This window comes from Protopterus annectens, chromosome 11.part0, assembly GCF_019279795.1.
Source record: "Protopterus annectens isolate FY-2018-M chromosome 11.part0, PAN1.0, whole genome shotgun sequence".
Classification (NCBI taxonomy): domain Eukaryota; kingdom Metazoa; phylum Chordata; order Ceratodontiformes; family Protopteridae; genus Protopterus; species Protopterus annectens.
Genome location: NC_056745.1, coordinates 306,456,555 through 306,473,241, shown reverse-complemented (window position 1 = coordinate 306,473,241; position 16,687 = coordinate 306,456,555). Strand labels below are relative to the sequence as shown.

Below are 16,687 nucleotides of genomic sequence, written 5' to 3'. Positions count from 1 at the left end.
AAAACTACGGGTAGCATTTTGTGAAACTAAAGTTTGTGTAAGGCACTATCTGTAAATGTTAAACCCTGTGATCATGAGAAGGGATTTATTGCTGTATACTGAAAGACAGAAAACTGAAACTAATTGTGAGGTTAGAAATTGTCCATACTAAAAAGATAAGAGGCAAAAGAAGTAATAAATACAGTAATAAACACAGTGCTATAATAGAAGGTGAACAGACTTTAAGATCTGCTGAGCTAGAGAAACATTGGTCCACACAAGAAAATGGTGTTTCCAAACTAAGTCTGGTCAAAAACAGTGCTGCTGTGCCACAGAATAAGGCTTATCTGCCACAAAATGTTTCTGATAGGCCAGAGCAAATGGACACTTTGCATTCTAGTGTTATGGCTATATAAAATGAAACCTTATTTGAGAGTAATGACTTTGACTCTAAAGGTTCTAATGAAGCTAGAAAAAATGGTGCTACTGAGCAGAATTTGAGTTTCAAATGAGACTGTTAAAAATGGGAACTTGTAGAAATAGTTATTGAGGACTTTTACGAAATCTTACTGTGTAACAAAGGGGCAAGTAGCAGCAAGAAAAAGTGAATAAGATACTCAGCCAAGGTTTTACAGCTCTGATAGACAAAGTGAGGGCATTAACTGAGAATATAAAAATGCCATGTCAGTCAGATGGTACTGTCTCTGGAGAATCAATAGCAAAATTGTGATTGTCTCTGAAAATGAAAACAAAATGACAGACTTTTAAAAAGTCTTGAATGGCCATCAAAAAGCAGAGATATGAACATAAAATAAATGGTTGACTTGTTCATGAGACTCTCTGAAATTTCTGCACAATGTGGAACAATTTAACATAATGGAAAACCTAAAAGCGCTAAACCAAATGATATCACAAGTAAAAAGGAAAAATACCACATTAAAGAAATTAGAGAGAGAGCATAAACTAACACAAGAGCAAAGTGGTATGGCATTTCAAGTTAAAAGAAAGAGAAAAAAGGAAGTAAAGTTTCAGACTGAAGCTGACATGGTGTGTTTACAGGTTAGAAAGGAAGAATTATGGCAGGAGTTGCAAACAGTTAATCATCATAATACTTCATCTAAAAGTAAAGTATCAGAATGTGCAAGCTGATAATCAATTACTAAAGGCACAACTCCAAGAGACTGAGAATGATATACAACTCTTTTTCACAACAATGATGCGGTCCAGCTTATTTGGCAAAAGAAATCTGAAAGTGTAAATATTAGTAAACTGTTGGCACTTACATGTTAGGGACCCAGAAAAGCTACATGTAAACAGAGATGTAGCTACAGTTGCTTATATGCACATAGTCAGCTCATCCAATAGGTGAAACCAAAGTGCAAAAAAGAATGAATGCCTTGTTAGTATGCTGCAGAAAGAAAAGAGAAAGTTGCATTGTAAGGTTAGCAAACAATATAACGCTCTTCTTGAACTAAATATAAAAATCTGGATGCTGAAAATAGCATCTAACATAATGGAGGAACAAACAGCAAATCAAAACAATTTCTTTTAACCCTTATTTCTCATACTGAGCTGATTCAGGAAAGGCATACTGTTGTAATAGACCTACAAAGGGCTATAGAGTTTGTGAGGCAGGCATTCACATTAAACTTCTACGACAGAGAGTGAGAGCGAGATAGAAAGACAGAGAGACAGAAAGAGAGAGAGGACTAATTTAGAAAACAGCAGAGACATTCAGAGTAGGACAACTACAGAAACATCTAAACTGAACTGCACTAAAGGCAGAACAAACAATTTGATAACCTGAAGCTGCAGTAACAAACCTAAGTCAAAGTGAAAGCTACAGACTGCCTCAGATGTACTTAATATTGAGTATAATTTAGTCATAAAGTTTAAACCAACAGCTTTGGTATGTGTGTAATGTAAAAAAAACTTAGTAAATGAGCTAGCAACTGGGATATAGCTTGGAGAACAAAGGCATAAGAGCATCAAATAACCTGATGTTGTAGAAACTGTGTGCTGCTATGTAAAAAAATACAAAACATTACCAAGCATGCGACCATTGTAGATGTCTTATGTTGCAGTACAGACAGTGCCACATTGAGATTTGAGATAGAGAATAAAAATAGACAGCAGAGCTCTAATACTTGCTAGTTTTTTCCTTGCAGCAACATATTTTTGAATATGAATTTGTAGAGATAAAGGGCTTGTTCTTTATAGTCATCATTTTCTGTCTGTGGAATGATCTACCTCCTATGCAGTTCCTTCTTAATATTCTTTGTGTTTACATTTCCTTTTCTTCTTGAGAATACATTTCTTTGTAATTTTACCAAAAGACAACCTCTAGTTTTTACAGTATGGCTTGTTTATTGTTTAGATTAATAGATTATAGATTCATAGATATTCCAAGGCCACTGAGTCTTATGACCTTTCTTGTCTTGCCACTATCCTCCCTCAAGTAACAATTCCTTTCTCCAGAAGAGCCGTATTGTTCAGTCCTGGAGTAAATTTGTGGATATCTATCCAGTCATTTATGTTTAAAAGATAATAATGAGTTGCACTGCTTAACATGCAGGAGAAAATGTTATTCCAGAGGTTTGGAGGTGCTGTGTTATAATCCTGCCTCTCCATCATGTTTTATTTACCTGTTAGTGAAAATGTAGGTCCCTGGTTCTAATATTGATGTAGATATTACACCTGCAGAGAAAGAAAATCAGTCACCAACAATGTAGGAAGGAAGACAGAGATTGCCCCTTGAAAGTCTCTAAGTGACTAAATAAAGGGATAAAGCTTCTTTTAGTAGATCAGGAATTTAAAGCTTGTGATATTTTTGGCTAAGAATCTTTGTGGCATTTCTAATTGTTTGATATATTTATTGGGTTACATCTCAAAGGGGTGTTGTACTCGGTTAATTGGCCTCATCAATTCTGAGCATAAGGGAGTGATTACCTATTTATATCTTGATGATACTCATTTGGAAAATTAGCTTTCTCCTTTAAAAGACAGTTCACATTTTCCACTTTCCCCTTTCCTCTCAATTTCGTAATGTTATATAAGAAAGGATCTTCTGTTAAACATACCAGGGTCTGGTCCCTAATATCTAATATGTTTCTAGACTGAAGCCAATAGGCCAGAGTGAGTCCAGACTTTATCACTGGTGACAAGCAGGCAATACTTAATACTTGCACAAGCATTGTAACAACTGAGAATAATTCCCCTTGTTTCTTCCTCTTCTTTAAAGGTTGACTCTCAATTCACACACTTGCCTGGTTTTCCACCTAGCAGCATCAGTCGGTATTTCCTTGCCTTGCCTTGCCTATTTACATATTCCATCTTACATCTTTATTTCAGGGAACACTCCCCTTTTGTTTCCAGTGTTTCCAGTGTTTTTCATAGCTTCACCTCTATTTTCCATGTTCTTACAGGTCTAGCTCCCTTTTCCCGTAGCTGAACTCAATGGACTTTATACCACCCCACGTCTGTGTTGCCCACTTGGACTGGGACTGGGCATAATGTCAACACAACCTCATATTCCTTAGCTGTGATTCATCTCTCTCTCTCTTTTAGATGGAAAATGCTGTTTCCTTTCAAGATTTTAAAATATAAGCCATACTTCATTTTTCTTCCCAGATGATTGATTCTTAATTTTTCATTTTAACATATTCAGGCTTCAGCCTCAAGCAGACAGCACCTGTCAAAAATAATTGTCAGTTATAGTATATCCTTTGACATCTTCACCCCTGTATTTTTGAATTTTAAAGATGTACATTCTCTGAATGGTGGTCTTAGGAATACTATTTTCCTGGTCATGACTCCTTAAAATTACATCTTTCAGGTTAATTTGACATTTCTTCTGAGGCCACCATTGTGAGAGCCATTTTACCACTTTTATGGGTATTTTCTCTTCCCCCCATAATAATATGATTGTGAAGTTAGTAAATACAACTAAGAGGAAGTACAGCTAAAGCACCCATATGGAGGAAATACATGGATCGTTGCTCCCCAATGAAAATAGCTTATTTCACACATAATGTCAGTGACTACATTGTTCAACAAGATTGAAGTCTAGTATTTTATTTATTTATTTATTTATTTATTTATTAACATTTTTACTGGGAAAATCTGACAGGACAGAGGTGCCCTTTTTCAGCAGAGGCTCAGGGAGAAAAGCTCCATGTTATCATATTCAGTACAATCAGTATATTCACAATAACACATTTTATAATGCAATTTCAGTGAATGCATAGCATAATAGTCAGTATAATACAATGTGTATTGGTATCCACAAACATTAAATTTACAAGGCTTGTACTGGAGACTTTACAGAGAGAGGAGCAGTGTGTGGGGTGGGAAGTAATTTAAGAAATACAGTAGATGAGGTATTAGGGGAGATAAGCAAGTCTGAGTGTTAGAGAATTGGTGATGAAATAGTAATTTGCTTGTGCTAATTAGAAGTAGATATAGTAGTTTAAGAAGTACAATAAAGTGAGGTATTAGTAGGTTAAATGATTTAGTGTTTTAAAGGGAGGTACAAGAAAGGTGATGTAGGGAGTTAGAGAGCTACGTCTCAGATGAGGAGGAGGGACAAAGCCAGGAGGCAGAGAGGAAGTCTTCAAGTAATGGTTTTAAAAAATTAAGGTGTTTGATAGACCAGATTCATATAGGAATTTTATTCCAAGTTCTAGCTTACTATTGGAATGGTGACTGACCCCAACAGCCCTTTGTGATTTGTAGATGGTAAGCAGTTGTGCATTATATGACCAAAAGGAACATTTTGGAAGATAGTATTGAAGTAGAGGTCTAATTGCTGAGTAGGCAGATGGAGTATGAATGATTTTATGGGTTAAGGTGAGATGAGTTTAAGATAGGTGGAGAGGAAGCTTGAGCCAGTCAAGTGTTTATAGTGCTAAACAGTTTGGGTCCTTTAAGGTTTGTTATATAAGTGATAGGGTAAGAGATACATGCTAGCTAGTATTATTTTGGCAGAGTCTGTAATGAATTTCTTTAATCTATGTAGGATGTCTAGTTTTTGGAGGGTTTTCTTGAAGCTGTTGTGGATATGTAAGTCTAATTTAAGATTTTTATCAATTGTCATGTCAAGTAGTTTTGTATGTGGGGTAATTTCAGTCATGGCATTATTTAAGGAAGAAATCTGAAAGTGATTTTTTTTTTCACGGAAATGGGATTTTGGAAAAAAGGGAAGCAATTTAGGTTTTTTTTTTTTTTTTTTTTTTTTGCTATTTAGTAGTAGATGATTATCCTGTAGCCAATGTTTAACAGAGATAAAGGCTTCTGGAGTAATTCCCTGCAGCTGTATTAAGTTGTCGGAAATGCATATAAGGGTAGAATTATCAGTGTATTGTATGAGGGAAACTTGCTGAGAGGATTTGTGCAAATTGTTATTGAATATATTAAAGAGAAGAGGGCCAAGAATGGACCAGTGTGACACCAATCTTGTCAGGAGATTGGACTTCATCAGCTTGCAGTAGATCTTCTGAGACTTCTTTAGTTTATCTGTCTTTGTTTACTCTCTTTTAGTTCATATATTCCCCTTACTTACAGCTGTCATGCTTGTTAGCTCCTGGAATATACTTTTTTTCTCTTCTCTTCTCCCTCTAAGAAATTATATTCTTAGTTATGAACTACTGTTGCTATCGTAACTTAAAGATGTTGAAATAAATGTAGAAATATTTAGTTATGACTTCTTTTTACCTAAAAGCCTCTTTTCAGTTACATCATGCCTTATCTCCTAATCTGTTTTCATAGTTATTGGCCTTTCTATAGCCATTCCATTCCTCTTTCCTTTAGCATTTAACATTTTATTACAGACAACGACATTACTGGTTAGACACTTTAGCTCATAGCATTAATAAGAAAACTCATTTGCTACGGCCTATTTCTAGTAAGAGGGCTATATGGCCTAAATATATTATTAATACCTATGTAACACTCCTTTTTCTGACTATGATAATTTTCACAAGAAGGACTACCTGAACTTTTTTTCTTGTGGCTGGCTACCTAGTTTCAGAATACTTAGCTTTTCCCATTATCATCTGTAAAATCTGTTTTAATTCCCTTATATAGCTTTTGCTTGCTAAACATTATGGCATTTTTAGCCTTCTTATTGGTCAATGGCAGTTCTTCTTCAGGGCAGCCAACACTTTTTTAAACTGATTAATCTGTCCTGCTAGTTCCTGCAGCTTGAGATATATGACATCACAGATATGAAAATTATAGGTACTCGCCTATTTACTATAGTGTTAAATCTATCAGTAGATGTAATTCTACAGGAAACAACCTTCATATCATCCCCCTTATTTTTGCAAGTTAGTTTTGTTTAATTATGTTAATGTGACGATTTTTAGGTTTAGGGATGGAGAGGAAGTAGGTGTACAATAAGGAATAGGGGTATTGTTAGCACCCTTGGAAGGTTTTAGATGGAGAGCTGTCCTAATACCTGGCAATTTCAGTTCTGCTTATCATGAGTTTGTGTGTGTGTGTGTGTGTGTGTGTGTGTGTGTGTGTGTGTGTGTGTGTGTGTGTGTGTGTGTGTGTGTGTGTGTGTCTGTGTGTGCATGTGTTTAGAGTAGGAGGTAGTTATGAAGAAAGAAAAAAAATAGGGGAAAGGACATTCATATAACAATCTGTATCTGAAATACACAAGTAAATAAATAAACAATGTACTGTCTATGATATTATTCTAGGCAACATGTATGTATAATTTTATGTGCAGTTTATTCTTCTCTCTCTCCAAGCCTCATAAGCATGCACTCTTAACAACTTGATTTTATGCTTTACTTACTCAGATCCACAAAACCAATGTCAACATATAGTCTGGCACACAAGGACCCAAGAGAGTAGCCAACAAGAGGACCTATAAGAGCAATTGTATGCACAACACCTAAATTGAAGAGAAAAATAATCGGTCAATACAGTTATCATAATCTTTTTTAACAGCTTGTTTGGAATATCAGTCTGAGTTTAATGTGGTATTTTGAAAATTATTTGTATACAAGATAATTATTTATTTATTTGATTTACTAACCAGGACAATGGGCTGGCCCAAGGAGCTTTTGCAGTCATGGCCAGTCCATCTGTCAATGCAATGAATAACAGTACTATAACTGGAAATAGTTTATAATATCATACTTAAGAATAATGTTTAGAGGTTTTTAGACTGTGCAAATAAAGAAGCAACAGAAAATTAACAATCTTTCAAAGCATTTGTAGAGTCTTGCATAGCATGTATTAAAGATTATTAAAATTGGCAGGTGCATAAATTTCAGTTTGTACAATTATTACAATATTCACAGACATAATTGATTTAATTTGGAGATAACGCTTGCAGCTCCAACATATTCAGTTATAGGAAGAATGATATTTATAATTCAGTATCTTGTTCAGAAAAGAGTATGAATAACACAAGCTTGGGCAGAGAAATTACTAGAGCAAATAAAAAAAGTACCTTATAGTAAGGGGTAAATTTGGTTAAAGACAGCAGGAGTGAAAATATTATTTTATAATTCTCTGTTTTTCTTCAAATATAGCATAGATAATTGGATGAGTACTCTAAAATGGACTCTGGGACTTATTGGCCTTGCCCTCCTTTAAAGATTAGTCAAATCTGAGAACGATTATTGGTGGGGCACAAATGGCCTTAAGTCTGATCTGTATGATTCCTTTGAGTCTTAGCTACAAACTGAAACATTCTGTTGTAGTGCTGTATAGGTATATGTAGAACCTGATTTAAAATCAGAGAAGCCGAATAAAACTATAATTAACATGTAAGAAGTATCTAGTAGATTCCTGTATAATAAGACAAATAAGTTCATTACACCTTGATGATCATGTATTTATTTGCCAAACGTATTTATGTGATTTTATATTAACTGCCCACAGAAGTAATAGTGAGGTAAATATGGTGGTATACAGCTATGTTTAGAATCCATGCTTTTGTTGTAGGTGAAGAAATATGCCTCTTGAAAGTTACATTTCCATGTTCATCCATAGGGAATAGAGATTTGTTTTAAGGTGTTGTATTAGTTTACCTAAAAAAAAAAAACACATTTTTTTCTCATTTTTAATATCTACAAGAAGATGATTTCAGCCTATACAGTCATCCTGAAATTTTCTTCCCATGTTCTGTATAAACTGAAGCATATGTACAGCCAAATATTCTTTTATGCTGCTACACAAGTTATAAGGTGATGGCTTCCTCGTTCAAATGTTCCTAATCTATTATATAGGAAGCCGAATGTAAGAGTTGATAATAGGAGTGTTGCAAGAGCAGGAACAGGGAACTCTCCGACTTGTATAGCGTTAGACAGTGAATGTTCACACTGTGCAGCAAGAGATATATATCCACAAATCCTCTTTGTAGTAGGTTGAATGAACTGGATATACAGGTTAGAATTAAGAACAATTGTTGGTAGAGTATACAACTGTTTGGATAATAAGGCATTCCTATCTATAAGTCTCATTGATTCAGATGCAAGATGATTTTTTTCTGCACAACAGACTTTTAGTCATATAGTTACCTTATCTATAATGTGTGCTGTATGTTCATTAAATGAAACACTGAGTCTATCCAAGACATAATATCTAGCCTCTTTTTGGAGTTTGTTTAACAATGGGTTAAGAATTGTAATAATATCATTTGACTTAAAATTCTTATTAGATCCAAAAACTGTACAGATTGCTTTTGTGGAGTACATGGAGAGTTACATCTCCAAGTTGATCCATAGGGGATAGAGATTTGTTTTGAGGTGTTCTGTATTGCTTAAAGTATAGCCTAATCTCATAATTAAGGTGTCATCCACAAAGTGTGTAATGTCTAGGGCAGGGATAGTAATAGAAATGATATATAAGGAAATTAGGATTGACCCTAGCACTGACCCTTGGGGAATGTCTGAGGTTACAGTACCTAAATTAGACAAGTGCTATTTTTAGATTGAATGACAAATTTGCTTTTAAATAGTTTTGAATCAACATTAAAGCATTTGTACCAAAACCAATCATCTGCCTATGCATTCAAAAGTTGTTTTAAGATCTGTAAAAAGCCTTCTTTCCATTGCTGGATAAATTATATCAGTTGCAAAACAGACTGCAGCTATGTACTGTGACCTGCATGAAGCCAGTTTATAGCAATGGGTGTATGAATGATGCATAACTCCCAGTATACTAGTAAATCAGATAAAACTGTCTGAACAGTAGGGTTCTGAAATAGTGAAAAAGAACATCCTATTTTTATAGGCTGCTACTAAAGCATTCTGTACATAGTCAACATCTTAAACAGATGAGTGCACCCATTGCTGCTTCACAGGTTACTACACCATTTAGGTCACATTATATAAGGAGTAAAAAGTTACATGCTATCTCAGTGGTGGAATACAAAGGTCATAACTTCCAACAATACCACGAATGGGTGATCATCATCATCATCATCATATTCATCATCATCATCATCATCATCCTCAATCATCATCATCATCATCATCATCATATTCATCATCATCATTATTATCAACCACCTGTTTCCCATTTTCTACATGGGGCTGGGGTATTGTCACCATTGCTATAGATTCAAGTTCCATTCTACTACTTTTTTCAACAGTTATACCTCACTGGTGTAGTCTGCTCTCACACAATCCATCCATCTCTTTGCTGGATGCTCTCATTTCCTCCTGCCCTCTTCCTTCGTGTCCCAAATCTTCTTCACCAGATTGTCTTCTGTTTCCCTGCATGCATGCTCAAACCATTATTTATTCTCCTTGACTTTCTCTACAATTGAAGTTACTTTGGCTTCTACTCTGAAGTCCTCATTTCTTCGTCTGTTCCATAGTGTACATCCTAGCACCTGTCAGAGGCACTTCATCTCCATCACCTCTAGCTTCCTCAACTGTTCTGCCTTTACTGCCCAGGTTTCTGTCATACAGTAGTACTAGTTGTACCACTGCTTTGTACACCTTACTTTTCAGCTTCTTTGGGATTCTTTTGTCATACACCACCCTGACACTCTCTACCAGTTAACTGCCACCTCTCTGATTCTAGCTTTGACCTCCATATTCAGACATCTCCTGTCCTCAACCATCCCTCAGAGATAATTGAATGTGTTAACCTATTCCACTATTTTTTCTTCTATCTCAAGTTTCAGCTTCTTCTAATTTCCTCCATTTACTGCCATAATAACTATCTTATCTGTACTCAGTTTCTTCTTATGTGCCCTCAGTTTTGCAATCCATTCCCCTATCCTTTCCTGAAGTTCTTGCTCAAAGTCTGCCTGTAATGCCACATTGTCTGTATACAGCAGCTTTGCTGATCTGTCCCCTCTGACCTGTTTGCTAATGTAGTCCATCACCAATATGAACATCTGTGGGTTCAGAGCTGAACTTTGATGCATACTCACTCCTGCTGGGAACCCTTCTGTGAGACCGAACAATGTTCATACTTGATCCTTGTACATAGCCATCACTAATCCTACCAATGTTTCTGGGACTTTAAACCACTGCAGGACTGCCCCAATCAGCTTCTTGTGACCTTGTCATATGCTTTCTCCAAGCCTATGAATGCCCTTATCTCTTGCTTCTCCTCAACTATCTTTCTCACTGCAAACATTGGATTGGTTGTATTGCATTCTGATCTGAATCCGAACTACTCATCTCCCATCTTACTTTTTACTAATCTGCGTATTCTTTTTATTAACCATCCTCTCAGGAATTTTCATGTATTGTGACAGGAGTTTGATACCTGTATACTGTCTACAGTTGTGAATATCCTTCTTGTTCTTGTGTGCTGGCACAAGTATTGTTATTCCCCAGTCATCTGGGATATAGTTCCTCTCCATACTACTATGAGTTTCCTGAGGAGCCATTTTTCCCCTCTCTCATCATCCAACATCTTGATCCCATCTGCTGTGATCTCATCTGAGCCTGATGCTTTCCCTGACTTCATTTTCCTTTCTGCTATTCTTAGTTCTTCTAGGGTGGGCTCCTCTTCTTCTTTCATCACAGACTGTGTATGGGGCAGTAAAGCTTCTGCGATTGTTCTTCTTGATTCAGAAGCTACTAGAAGTATTCCTTCCATCGGCCTTTGAGTTCCTGTGGACTGGTGGGCAGTTTATTGATAGCATCCCTTATGAAGGATGTCTATCATCTTTACCTTTCTTTCTTTTCCTTGTAACCTGATAGAGTTTCTTTGTGACATCTACTAAACTACTTTCCAGATGCTGATAGAGTGCCTCTTATGCCTTGTTCTTTGCTTGCCAACCAGTATTCCTTTTAAGCCTGGTCCTTTTTTTTTTTCTTACTCCCACTTTTTCCTGCACTTCTGCTTTCTTTCATGACTTCCTGGACTTCTGCATTTCACCATAGCTTTCTTTATGTCCATTAGCCGAAGGTCAGGCTCAAACATGTGTGTGTGTGTGCATGTGTGTGTACACATGCGAAAGATACAGTGAAAAGTTCATTGGCAATTACTATTGTCTAAAATAAAAAAATCTAAAACAAATGATCACAACTGTAAACAAATTACTCAAAAAAACAGAACCATAGCTGGCTCATTTATTACCCAGTGCCAGCCCCAGAGGTCCATCCCACCCCCTTTCCCAACTGAACAGCAAAACTTAATAAATAAATAAATAAGGACTTCAGCTTTGTAGAAAGCTGATTGATCCATTACAATCAGCTTCCTACAAATTCACGGCCCTCCTCCTCTCTTCAAATAAAAAATTACTTTGGCTTTATCGAAAGTTGATTGGATAGGTCCTTTCCCATTAGCTTCCTACAAATCTTCCTGCTCCTTATGCCCTTCTAATAAATAAACTTTGGCTTTATAAAAAGCTGATAGGTCGTTGTCAATCAGCTTCCTACAAATTCATGATACCCTCTGGATCCACTCTTCAACTGAAGAGCCAAAAAAAAGAAAAATGAGGCTTTTATTTTAGAAAGACAGTTGGTTCCTTCACACACACACACACACACACACACACACACACACACACACACACACACACACACACACACACACACACACACTCCCCTCAGCTCTTCAATTGAAGAGCAAAATAAAAAAATAAATAAATAAATGGAACTGTAGTTATTTTCTGTGCTGGCATTTTGGTACAGAAAAAAATACTAAAATGCAGGATCTCTCGATTATGCCCCCTAACACTTTGTGCATGTGGTAGTTTTTCCCTTTGCCCCACTCTTGCTATGCTACTGGTGAAAATGGTTTGTTTTCCAAAATTGGCAAGCCATCCAAGGACCCAGGGAATTTTTAAACCTTAAACCTGACTAGCCTGATATGCAAAATTATGAAGAGAATAATCATGAATAAATTAAACAATGATATAAGTAACCTACAAATTAGTTCAGGTTTGCCAAGAGCAGGTCTTGCCTACTCATTCTGGTGGACTTCTTTGAGAAGGTCGCCAAAGCAATGGTAAAGGGTAAAATGGTGCATACTACCTACATTGACCTGGCCAATGCATTTAACACAATACCCCACTCAGGCATTATAGAAAAGCTCACTAAACTAAGTATAAATCCCAACATCATCCATTGGATATTCAGTCGGCTTACAGATAGGACCAGTGACGTGAGAGCAGGAGGGTCTACTACCACAAATAGGCTGGTTGCTAGTCAGTTATCTCAGGTCTCAGTTTTGCATCTGTTCCTGATTAGAATTTACTTCTCTGAGGTCAAAGCTAATGTCAAGAGCCTCTGGCTGACCAAGTTCATGATGTTTGCAAATTGGGTGTAATCATTTAATCCCCCAAGACACAAGTATCTTCCAAGAAGGACTTACACAGACTAATAATTGGTGCCAGAGTCATGGTCTAAAACTCAATACTAAAAACTGCATCATAGTATTTTTCAGAAAGATGTCCAGCCCAGAAAACTTCTACATTGACAATACACCTCTAAATGTACAGTCTATAGTCAGGGATTTGGGAATGCATGTGGATAATAATTTTGCATTTGACCATCATGTGTGTATTGTAGTAAGGAATCATTCTGTGTTGCACAACTTTTAAGAAGGGGTATGGGCATCTGGACCCAAACATGTCATCATTCTATTATGCTCTGCTCTCATAAGACCAATCATTGAGTACAATGCCCCCTTCAATATGTACCCAGCCAGGAATATGCTCCAGCTGGAGCATCCTCAGAGATTACTCCCAAAAAGAATACATCATGTGGAAAACAAATCTTATGCAGACCACCTCAAAGCCTTGTCCTTATATTCTGTCTCCTACAAGCTGCTGAGACATATGCCTGGTCTACAAAGCATCCTCCAATTAGCTCTAATGCACCTGCTGCACATCCATACAATAAATAGCATCAGGAACACCCAATCCAGGGACCTAAACCTTGCCTGCAAAATAAATAGGATATGCTGGATGGACAGGTATGTCTCAGAGGCTCCCACTTCTCTGGAACATGCTTCACATCCATGTGAAGCAGAGTTAATCCATGCACTTATTCAAGTGAAACTTGGAACAGTGGATGGGGAACTGTAAATATTCTCTTTGCCAAGTACCTATGTTTCTATTAGAGACAGGAAAGTTGTAGATGCATAGACACCTATGCCCAAGTGTATGTCTATGTGTACATATATACATATCAGGAACACCCAACACTGACAACGGAATACTGACAACAGAAATTATCGACAGTTCAAAATCCCGACACTAAAAACACTGACATGTGAAATGAGCGCAACTGTGTAAGTATGTGATAGTGACGGACTTTAAGGTTAGGGTGCGGGTAAGGTAATTGTGCGATAGTGACGGACCTTAGGGTTAGGGTTTGGGTTAAGGTTAGTGCATAGATAGTTGTGTATGTAAGGTTTAGTGTAGGTTTGTAAGGGTTTTGGTGTGCTTGTGTTGTATTTGTGTTTTTTGGGAAAGGGATTTGTTTTGTTTTGTTGACTGTCGGGATTGTGGCTTGTCGGGCATGTAAACTGCCATGTTTTTTAACTGTCGGTTTTGTGGTGTCAGTGTTCTCGTTGTTGGTGTTTTCGCGTGTCAATGTTTTCAGGTAGATCCATATATATATATATATATATATATATATATATATATATATATCCTCAGAATTGTGAAATCTCGAAACTTGTAAGAGGAGATTGCCGTACAGTGTGGAATGGTAACATTACCATTATCTTCACTGTAGTGCTATCTCAGTGTTAGTATATTTAAGTTGCAGGGGAAGGGTGCAGCCCCCCACGTGGGTGGATGCAGGGGGGCTTACCCCCCTGCAAAATCATCTTTTTTGATGTATTCTTGATTTTGCTTATTTATGTTTTTTATTATTTCAAGATTTCACAATCTTGATGTTCTGAGCATTTATATTTAGAATGTCAGGATTGTGAAGTTTCAAAATTCCACAGTGAACTTATATATACCACCAAGATTGCCATACCTCAGAGAAAAGGAAATATTCTCTGAAATGGCATATTGGGCCCTAGAGTTAGGTTGCCACTCATGATCCCTGAGACATTCCCACCAACTGGTTACGCCCATTTTTTTTCTTTTTTTTTTATATAACTGGGAATTGTAATTCTACTCTAGTTGATTCCTGTCTGGTTTTATAGTTTCAAGCTACCTTGTCGTTCCTCATTCTCAGTGGTGATCATACATGTTCTGCTTCTTCTGGTTATCTAGCACTTACCTTAGCTGCTCCACACAGAAATGCTGCTTCCGTGATTGCCCTGCATTATTGTATATTCATAGCCTTCCATCTTCGCCCCCCCACAAAGCCACTTAGGACATGATCGATCCTAAGAACAGCTATAAGTGCTCAGCAGCTTCTCTATTTATTCCAGCAAAGTGCATAGTTTGATCCTTTCTAACTAAAGGTATATCACTGCTTATGCATGGAGACATTATCCCTTCTTCACCCCCACTTTGAACACCAACTATCCATGTGACTGGCCCATCCAACTCTGAACACCCATTTTTTTTCTAGTTAGTTACTTAATCGTTTTTGATGTATACTATTAATATTTTAAGTGCTCCAGTTATGAAATAATTTGCTTACTTATTAGTTAAAACCACTCCTTCCCTCTGCTTAGATATATGTAGATTTTTTTAGGTTGGGAGATGGATTAATCCAGATTTCCACATTTCCCCACTATGAATCGCCAATTTCCTAGTTAACAGGGCCATTGTCTATGAGGTCTTTTGCCTCTGACTTCGGCCCCTTCCACTGCTCTATTCCAGTCTACTGAAAAGAAAATAAATTAAATTCATTACCATGATTCTCTACAATTATTAATTTTTTGTTAAAAACTTATTAGAAATTTGTTAAAGGCACCACTGCTCATCCTCTTGAGCTCCACTGCAGCTCCCAATAGAGTATGGTTGTATCCCTGATGAAGAAATTCAAAAGCGCCAAACATTTTAGTTTATTTAACTTACTTAGGCACCCAGATGACACTTTAAACATGTGAATTTAAACATTTAAATGTGAATTAATTACTTTAGTTTGTGGACACTCCTGTTTTTACTCAATGCATGTTAGTGACTGAATGCTCAAAAGGTAATTAAACTGTTAATGAACTTATAACAGTTCTGACTGGTGTTTTATGATCTCGCTCATATTCTAATGGGAGTGCGAAGGCTGGGTTCACCTTTCTTTATGAATTTGAATAAAGGCTTCAGTCCACTCTTACACACCTACACACACCGATTGGCTACCAGCCCTAGCCTCTCCCATTTACAAGACAATAAATCCAGTGAGTTAACCCTGTAACCTTCTGGACTATGCTTGCAGGTCTGGGCCACCTCCATTTGACTGATGTCTTCATTCAAAGGAAAATCCTCACTTATAATACTTGGTTGAAAAGATACAACTCCCAGCCTTCAGTAGCTGACTTTCTTTGTTAAGAAATGTTATACATGGGAGCCGCTCCAATGGTGTATAGGGATAAACCCCTAACTACTACCCAGCTGACCAGGTGATTTCAAAGTCACTTCCAGTGAAATAGTCAGCACACAACATGTGACTGATAGAGTGTCAGGGAAGGATGGGCATGCTTGTCTTGGGTGAGAGGGCATTTGATGGGAATCCTTAAGGATAGTTGTGGTCCATAGAGTGGAGTTTCCCTCAAACAAATATAGTAGACCCGGTGTGGATGCAGGGACAGTACCATGGGGTCCTAGCAGCCTAAAAATAAAAATAAAAAAATAAATAAAAAAATGTTACACCTGAATGATTGCAGGTTTTACAAATAAAATGTCAGATGTAACATGCCTCTGTGTATGCTTCCGTTCCATCAGTTAGGTGTTTCTGAATATCAAGAACCTTTAGCTATATTCCGTCTGTGACCGAAATAAAAATATGATCTGGGATGAGGAGATCCATCCTCATCAACAATAGCCTGCAGACATTAGGCAACTGTGCATCTAAAATAGAACATGCTGGAGGGATAGATTCCCTTCGCAGAGACTTCCCTTACTATGGAACAGGGTCTCGATCTACATAAGACAGAGCCCCTCAATATCACTCTTCAAAAGGAACCTTGATGAGTAGATAGGTAACAGAAAGTTCACACCGGGGATCACACCAACAGCACTACTAGATAGGGGCCAAGGGTACTAGCTGCTAGTACAAGGGTCTAGAGAACTACTAAAGGGGCGGTGAATACCGCACAACGTGGCTGGGCTAATATATGCCTTCGAGCAGACAGCCCAGTACCAACCTAT

At 37.1% G+C, this 16,687-nt stretch overlaps 1 protein-coding gene across 1 annotated transcript in view; it reads right to left on the bottom strand.

Annotated features, from left to right (window-relative positions):
• LOC122815360 (solute carrier organic anion transporter family member 1C1-like) overlaps positions 1–16,687 on the bottom strand; it is a 536,466-nt gene that overhangs the window by 284,919 nt on the left and 234,860 nt on the right. Inside the window, exon 7 of the mRNA XM_044087815.1 lies at positions 6,782–6,880. Within this exon, the coding sequence (XP_043943750.1) occupies positions 6,782–6,880 (99 nt within the window). The remainder of the gene's footprint in view (positions 1–6,781; positions 6,881–16,687) is intronic.